An 8378-nucleotide genomic window follows, 5' to 3' on the forward strand; every position below is an offset into this window, starting at 1 on the left:
CTGCAAGAGTGGAGCAAGTCGAGAAGCTTTTGGAGAAGAATATGAATTATCTCACCCACAGAACAAAGCAGAGAAGGGCCCTGAGCACCGAGGGAAATTGCACAACAATAAGCAGGCATCTCCAAACCTGCATGGTTTAACTGGGAGATTTTATGCTTTTGAGAAAATACGTCTTACTTGAATATCCCCATTCTTGCCACTTATTTCTGCAATTTAAATTGTTGCTCCTGGTTTTTAAGGCCAAGATGAACTGACAAGCATTTAATCAGCCAAGCTGGATGGAGGGGCACAGGTACCACTGAGACTCGTGGGATGGCTCTGCGATGAGCAAGAACATTAATGGCTGCTATAAAGAAACAAGCTCCTGTGCCCTCAGATGGACAGAATTATAAAAATCCCCACAGCGTCCCCAAAGCACTGAATTAACCGGAGAAGGAGCTGTGTTTAATGTGATGGATGGAGCCCGCGGGCCCCATCGCGGGGACACAGCCGTCAGGGCAGCGGCACCGCCGTCGTTCCCCGCGGCAGCGCTGCTCCTGCCCGGCAACATCGGCGACGATAATTGCGTACTCAAATCTGAGCGCTTTGCTACACAGAAATTCATCTGCTACCGTCAGAGTCCTTGAAGTTAAAGGGGGATTTGAGTTACTGACATAATTTGTTCCCTTGAGGGCTGTGGAAACGAGAGAGAGGCACAACTGAATAATAACCCTCTGACCACATCTTGGATGGGGGCGAGTGCTGCTCCAGGAGGAAGATATGATGGGAAGCAAAAGATCTCTAAGGTTTATGAACTCTGTGGCAGGATGGGGTTGGGTTTCTCCTCAGGCGGCAGCTGTGAGGAAGATTTCGGGTAGTGGGTACTCAGGAAGAACCTGACAGGAATTTACAGGAAAGATGGGGCAAGACTATTCCCAAGAGCCTGGAGTGACAGGACAAAGGGAATGGGTTCAAACTGACAGAGTAGGTTTGGACTAGACATCCCTGGAAGTGTCCAAGGCCAGGCTGGACGTGCCTTGGAGCAACCTGGGCTAGCGGAAGGTGTCCCTGCCCATGGCAGGGGGTGGGACTGGATGATCTTCAGGGTCCCTTGCAGCCCAACCTGTCCCACTATTCTGTGCTCTGTGCCCAGTTGCTCTGTGCTCACTTCACTCCCGCCGTTCCAGGCCCCTGTGCCGGCGCCGCGCGGGGCCCGCGAGCCGAGCGGCTCCACAAGATGGCGAGCGCGGGCCCCGCGCGCTGCCAAGATGGCGGCGGGCGGCGCGGGGAGGGGCGGGCGGCGCTCGGAGCCCCCCGGCCCCGCTGGCCCGGCCCGGCCCCGCCGGCGGCGGCGGCGACGGCCCGGGCGAGGGGTGAAGGGGGCCCCGGCGGCAGACCCTGCGCAGCCCGCGGGGGAAGAAACCGAGACGGCGAGCCCGGTAGGAGGGACGGGCCGGGTGGGTTGAGGTGAGGGGAAGGCCCCGGGGCCGGGCAGTCGCAGCGTGGCGGTTGTAGCTTATTATTAACTGCTACAAGCTGAGCATCACGAGGAGAATTTAAGTAAATTCTTCGCCTTCGCCACCTTCCCGGCTCGTTGTTTGAGCCTGTGCAGAAAGGCAGAGCGGGCTGTTAGCGGGTGTGCTGTGGTGCTTCGCCGTGCTGGGTGATGACAGTCCGTCCATCAACAGCATCCCTAAGAAGATAAGAACATTAAAATAAGACATTAACCTCGTACGGTGCAAGTTTATGCTCTGAGAAGTGGCTTTCTGCTGGTGATGGACTGTATGTTGTGGTTTATATGAGCTGCCTGCACCTGTTTTCCTCTCTTCATGTGCACTTTCTGCTCATTACTTTTCTTAGATTTGGATCGAGGTGCTGCTCGTGTGATGGAGCCCTTCAGTTCCCCATCCAGCCTTGCAACTAAAGAGATAAGCTGGTTGTATTTTTCTTTATTTCAAGAGAGGTTTAGAATCTTGTCTTTTTTCCTAATAGTGTTCGTCACACAAAGCGGCTGATGAACGACCCTCGAAGAGGATGAAATGGGAAAAAAGCAGTCCCAAATCAGAACTGGAAGGACTCACATGTGGAAGTGGAAACCTTGCTGCACTGGGGGAAATGCCAAAAGCATCTGATGGGCATCGAGGTTCAGAAGATCCAGGAGACACCAGTATAATCCAACAGGAAAAAGGTGAAAGCATTCCAGAGACTATCGAAGGGAAGCAGGCAGAGGTGCACGATGTTTCTCTGGAGCCACGCGCAGCGAGGTCGAGCAGCACCCCATTAAAGCTGGGCAGTGGTGGATATGTGCCCCGGCCCGTGTTCGGTGAGGAGGAGAGCAGCTGTGGCAGTGTGCTGGCCGAGGAGTCCGGCTCGGAGGACACCGATCGCCCCCGGAGGCCGATGCAGCTGGAGCACAGCGGGTTCTCGGATGAGGACAGCAACCAGCCCATGCCAGTGCACCGCTTCTTCGGGGATTTCGAGCCGGTAAGGTGATGAGTGTGTTGGTGCTTTAGACTCGGCTCTGCTCCACTTTAAATTTGCCTCAAAATTGTTGGCAAACTTGACCAGATTGTTGGACATCTGGAGTTATATCGCTGTCCCCCCAATAGAACTGTCTCAATCAGAGATGAAATTACTTGCCCAGCCAAAGTAATTTTAGGTGTAAAATATTTCTTATTTAGATTTTTTAGTCCAGTTCCGTAAGAGATATTTTTTTCTGATAAAGACCTTCACAGCTGTGTTATGGTGACGCAGCACTGTTGTCAAAATAGTTTTTTACTGGTCCTTGATTCTTAATAGAATCATAAAATGGCAGGGACCTGAAATATCATCCAGTTCCACCCCCCTGCATTGGACTTCTCCTTAATGATTTTATCTGTTTCCTCCAGGATCTCCCAGCAGTGGCACTCCCAAGCACAACGATGAGCAGGAGAGAAGTCAGGAACCTCCATTTCTTTGCAAAGGAAGATGATGAGGAGGAAGAGGATGTTGTCTAACAACAAACTGTAAAAAAATGAAACCTTTCTTCTTTTTCTTTGCAACCACATAGCAATGGTTCTGTCAGTAACATAAGGTGTCTGTGTTTGCCTTTTCTCAGGGAGAGAAATGGGAGAATTTGTGTTGCTGGAATTGGCAGATACAGTATTCCTACAGTTATCTGGGGCAAAGACTGTGATTTGGAAAGAGATTGTAATTTAGCACTTTACCATTAATATTTAGGAAAAAAAACCCCAGGGAAAATAGAAATTCTCAAGGGTTTTTTTTATAAATTTGAGCCTCAATCTAGAGGGAATATTTGGTTTCACTCCTTTTTTTCGAAATAGTCAAGGAAAAGATGCTAAAACAACCTTCTTTTAATTCTGTGATGTCTCTGGCACCCAGGTAGTAAAGGAGCCAGTTGACTCCCTGGTACAGAGGGACAAGGGTCTCTTGTGTAGGTTGTTTACATCTAAACCAGGACCAATTAAACCTCTACAAGTCAGTTCTGCTGCCAAAATGCAATGCAGGGTGTCAGTGTGAGTTCAGTGTGTTCATCTCTGGGAGTTCAGCACGTTTTTACTGCACGTCAGCTCCCCACACACCCACCCTGTGTTGCTGCCTCCCCCTCCACCCGCTGCTGTAAAAGTTGTTCCTTGAGCTGTGCTGCAGCTCATTAAGGATTTTAGACTGATTTTCAGCAGGGATTTTGTAAACAAATGCTTTGGTGGATATAAAGGAGGATTTGATGGGCAGAGGAACAAGTATGGATTGCTAAGATGTGGGGCAGCCCCCCCTGCATGTTTGAAAAGTAAGAAGCAACCTCAGCTAATTCCAGGAACTGTTAATGCACCCAGTATTTGTTGGAATATTTCTTTGAAAGTGTGATTATGCAATAAGCTTCCAGTTATTTATTGTTATAGTTCCTTCTGTGTTTCTAAAAATAGAGGAAAAATGTTATCAGCAGATGGTTTAAATAAATATTAATTTCTACAGCTAGAGCCTGTTAAACATTCAAAAGTTGTGAGGCAAACAAATTGTATATGCATGGCATGGTAATGCAGTCCCATTTCCACTCCAGCTGATGCATTGTTTCTGTCAACGATATTTCTTTTCACTCTAATTCTGTAGCATGGAAAAATCCAGATTTTTAATTGCATATTCATGGGTCCAGCCCAGCTCCATCTTGCAGCAGCTTTTCTTCAGTGCTGTGTTTGCTGCTGGCTCTTTCTAGCAAGCAGGGTTTCACACACAGACATTCATTTCACTCTGCAAAATGGGGATTTTCAGTGTACCACACAGGTGACACTGGGTTTGTCACCAGGATCCTGGCTGTGCTGCCCTCCCCAGTGTCAAACAGTGCAGGAAAGCAAGCTGGATGGATGAATTCTGTGCAGTGGAGTTAGAAATCCCGTATTTAAAATGCACCTCCTTACTTTTCAGGCTGAAATGTTTGGGAGGGGATTGAGTGTGTTAAGTAAATCACTACTCTCTCCAGCAAAGCTTCCAAGACCCAGTAAGTCAGGGCTCATGCAGAAATACCATCTCTGTACAATTCCATGTGGAGCAGGAGCTCCATGCAGGAGCATCAATATGGGGGGAGACAGAGCTTTTCTGGGTTATTTACAGAGCAGGAGGTAGCTGGTGCTCCATAAACGTGTCTCCCTGTGCTCAGACTGTAATGCTCTATCATACCTGATGAACCACTCCTGCACCTCCACATATTCACAAACACAGATAAGGGGTCATTTTTTTTATTTGAAAAAATTCACACTGTTTACAGCAACAGTCCCTAAAAGTTCACTTGCTATCAGCTGGTATTTAAAAAAAAAAAAAAATCAAGTAAAAATCCATCTATTTGTGTTTTATTGCCTGAGGTAGGAAGTATTTTAACCCATCAATATTCTCTACAGCACCAGGTAAACATGATTTTTGTAAACTTGATTGTTATAGATGTCACTGCTGGTGGTGCTTCAAGCAAACTTAAGCTGAAAAGGCAGAAAATGTTCAAAAGAAGAGGGAATCAATGGGGAGATGGCAAACAAAGGTGGGAAAAGCAAAGCTATGCCATGGCCTTGCTCTTCCTTCTGGGAGATGCACATCTGAAGGAACAGCAAAGGAGTGGTCAGGGATGAAGGCAGGAGGTTGGCACAGGTGAGGTGGCAGCTCTGCTGCTGAATCACCTTTGCCATTCCTGGAATACACTCCCTCCTACCTGCAAAAGGCACAGAGTAAAACGATGCTCCTAAATCACTCCTTGTTTGGCTTACAGAGACAGGAAAGTACGAGCCCCCCACAATTAGTTTGTGAGAAATGTTTTGTCCAGGTTTCCTTTCTGTGTACTGCAAGTTTTGTGCTGACACTCGTCATGGCAAGAAAGAGATGGTAGGGTGGGAACAGTGTCAGCCTCTGGCTCATTTTGTACCCTCACAGCTGGATTTTAACACCCTTAGCACAGTGTGAGCTGAGGGAGGCTCACAGGGAGTGGGAAGGCGAGGGAGCACCAGCGTGTGCTTTGTGAGCTGTGGTTGTGTTCCTCAGCCAGTCCCGTGCCAGGCACTCTTAATAGTTCTTGTTTAAGAAACTGGAGCTATTTAAAAACAACAGCACTGACGTGATTGCAAAAAGTAGCAGGTCCCTTCCAGAGACAGCACTAGGAGATCTCGTGGTTTTGCTTCCTCTTTCTGTAAATTTTGGTTTTGTCACAGCTGAGGTTATGAGTGGTTTTCTTATGGCAAGCAATATGTACGAGTTTTAAATTATCCAGGGTAAACAGCAGCTGATAGAAATATTCCCAGTTCACTTCTCTTCCGTCGCGTGTTTTGACAGCTTCTGCCAGTTCTGGGACAACAGCACGTTTCTTCTCAATTCTTGGGGACACAAAAGAGAAAACAATATTGCCATCAGGAGTTTTTTCAGAGTAATCAAGCCTGCATCTTTCTTTCAGAGCCAGGCAGAATTGGAATTCTTTCTCCATAACTAGGTTTATGATTTTTTTCCCCCAAGGAAATTAGTTTAGCAAATCCTGTTTGCATCACATGCACGTTTAAAATAGGTCTGAGGGGTTTTGCCAGAGTGAATTCACAGAGATAACACAGTGAGGAGGGGTTTGCTCCCATACAAAGAAAATCTGCACAGGAGCAAAGCAGTGAATGAGAGACAGGATGATCATCTGTCTTCGGGGTGTTGTTCTCAGCACAGCTGCAGCATCCCAGCACCTTTTCTCACAAAATATTCGTAGCAGAGCAGGGGGGTAAAGACTAAGGCTAAACCATTCCTGATGGAGCAGAAGGGCATGAATCAGGTAAGTCACGATTAACACTTTGTACATACACGTGATCGAGATTCCAGGTGCTGAAGAGGATCCTGCTCTCCCTGTTGCTGTAGGGGTTGATGGAATGCTTGCACGGGCAGTCGTCTCTGTCAAAAGGTCCCTGTGAAACCAGAGGGCTGCAGTGAAAGGTGTCACACTTGTCACCCATGGCCAGGGGTGGAATGAGATGATCTTTAAGGTCCCCTCTAACCCAAACCATTCCATGATTCTATGACTCTGCTTTGGGAAGGGCTGCACATACCTGACAGGAGAACCACCCCTCCGCAGTGCACAGACGTGCTGCCTCCTCCTCCTCCCTTCTGTCAAAGTAGCACCCGTTATACTTCACAGATTTCAGTTTCTCTGCCATCAGGTCGATTACCCCTCTGTAGGCGTCTCTTGCTGCAGGATGAACGTTTGAAATAAAACCACTAACCTAGAGGGGGAAACCCAACAGTCACTCCTCGGTTCCTGTGGCAGCCTCAGGCTCTGTTCTACAATCACAATGTTGCACTGTAAAAGTGCTTTTTAAAAATTCATGTGGCCACAGGATTACTGTTGACAATAAGTTACTTCCACGGAAACTTTTACCTCTCTCATGTAGCCCCGCATTCTGCTCTCACAGCTGTGCCTCATGTAGCTGGATTTGTTCTTGAACCGAGACTCCAGCCCTGGAGGGAGCGACATTGCTTTGTACCTCAGCACAGCTCCTGCCCCGCTGGGCGTCCATCCCGGCTTTTCACTAGCTCGGGATGCACAGGGTTTTTTTCTTTCCTGTTTTTATTTCACTGGTTCAGGACTACCCTGCCCTTAGCACTGAAAGGGACCCCACACCGGCATCTGCTGGGAGAGCAGTGGCTGGTACTGTGGTTGTTAAATATTTCCTGTTAACGTGCATATGTGGAACACTAAGAGATTGTGAAAAGAGAACAGAATTGTTTGGGAAGAACTGCAGCAATGACTTGGGAATGGAGAGGGACCTTGCAAAGATAACATAAAGCAAGGTTAGCTGACTGAGCTGTGCTAGTTACTGATACACTACTAACAAATCATTAAAAGATCATAAATGCAGATCTAGAGTAATGGGGAAAAAATCTTGGACAGACCAATAGGAAACACTGTCTTTACCATTTTGTGATAATAAATATGCACATATTTTAAAGAAACGTAAAGACACATGCTACTGGAAGGGATAACTAGTCCCCTGACCAGGTACCTTATCCCACCAGCCAGAAGCGCTCCCAAACTTTTAAACAATTCTTCTTTAAGAGCAGTAAAACTGACAAAAGTGACTTTGAGCAGAGCAAGACCCGGGGGTCCCTCAGCAGCTCCCTGTGGCCACAGACACACCTTCAAACCACTTCTTGTCGTCCTCCTTGTCCTCGGCCAGGATGTTTTCGCTTAGGTTGTGGATGAGATCCGCCAGCAGCTTCTGCCTGCGGGGAGCCCGCTCATCCGTCAGCAGCTTCCTCGCGGCCTCCACCAGAGCATCCCGCTGGCTGCAGAGCGCGGCCAGGAGCCGCTCGATGTCGCTGGCACCTGGGGCGGGTGGGGCGGCACCGGCTGAGCCGAGCCCGCGGCCCCGGCCCCGCACTCACATCCCCGCCAGCTCTGCCCCCGGGGACCCCCGCCCGGCCCCGCACTCACATCCCCGCCAGCTCTGCCCCCGGGGACCCCCGCCCGGCCCCGCACTCACATCCCCGCCAGCTCTGCCCGGGGCCCAGCAGCACCAGCTCCGTCTGCGGCGGCAGCGCGCGGAAGTAGCTCTCGGTCAGCTCCGTGCCGTCCTCGTACAGGCACAGGCGGCTGCCTGCCAAGGGAACCTGCCCCGGGGGCGGGTGAGCGGCGGGCGGGCCCCCGGCAGCCCCCGGCCGCCCCCGGCCCGCCCGGCACCTGCAGCAGGCGGCAGCCCTTCCTCAGCAGCCCGCGCAGGCTCCCGGCCGCCACCCCGAACTTCTGCGGGCCGCCGGCCCCGCGCAGGCGGAAGGGCCGCGGCGGCTCCGCCATGGCCCGCCCGGTGCCGCTTCCCCCGATCCCGATCCCGATCCCGATCCCGATCCCGATCCCCGTCCCGAGGCCGGGCCCGCCCCGCGCAGGCGCCCCGGGCGGG

General features: G+C 50.2%; 2 protein-coding genes across 2 annotated transcripts; one reads left to right on the forward strand and one right to left on the reverse strand.

The window, feature by feature from the left end:
- The first annotated feature begins 1247 nt into the window (after positions 1-1247).
- On the forward strand, positions 1248-3051 carry CUNH1orf174 (chromosome unknown C1orf174 homolog). Its single transcript, XM_027732322.2, has 3 exons — positions 1248-1418; positions 1972-2463; positions 2868-3051. Exons 1-3 carry the CDS (start codon positions 1248-1250, stop codon positions 2973-2975), a joined length of 771 nt encoding a protein of 256 aa, XP_027588123.2. The 3' UTR covers positions 2976-3051.
- Positions 3052-4693: 1642 nt separating this feature from the next.
- DFFB (DNA fragmentation factor subunit beta) lies at positions 4694-8295 on the reverse strand. Its single transcript, XM_027732319.2, has 7 exons — positions 8162-8295; positions 7965-8091; positions 7619-7807; positions 6860-6939; positions 6531-6704; positions 6289-6389; positions 4694-5825 (listed from the first exon to the last, which is right to left on the reverse strand). The coding sequence occupies exons 1-7, from the start codon at positions 8273-8275 to the stop codon at positions 5609-5611; spliced, it is 1002 nt and encodes a 333-aa protein (XP_027588120.1). The 5' UTR covers positions 8276-8295; the 3' UTR covers positions 4694-5608.
- Positions 8296-8378: the final 83 nt, after the last annotated feature.

Source organism: Pipra filicauda, unplaced genomic scaffold, assembly GCF_003945595.2.
Source record: "Pipra filicauda isolate LSUMZ 115617 unplaced genomic scaffold, ASM394559v2 scaffold601_size279085_pilon, whole genome shotgun sequence".
In the NCBI taxonomy this organism is placed as follows: domain Eukaryota; kingdom Metazoa; phylum Chordata; class Aves; order Passeriformes; family Pipridae; genus Pipra; species Pipra filicauda.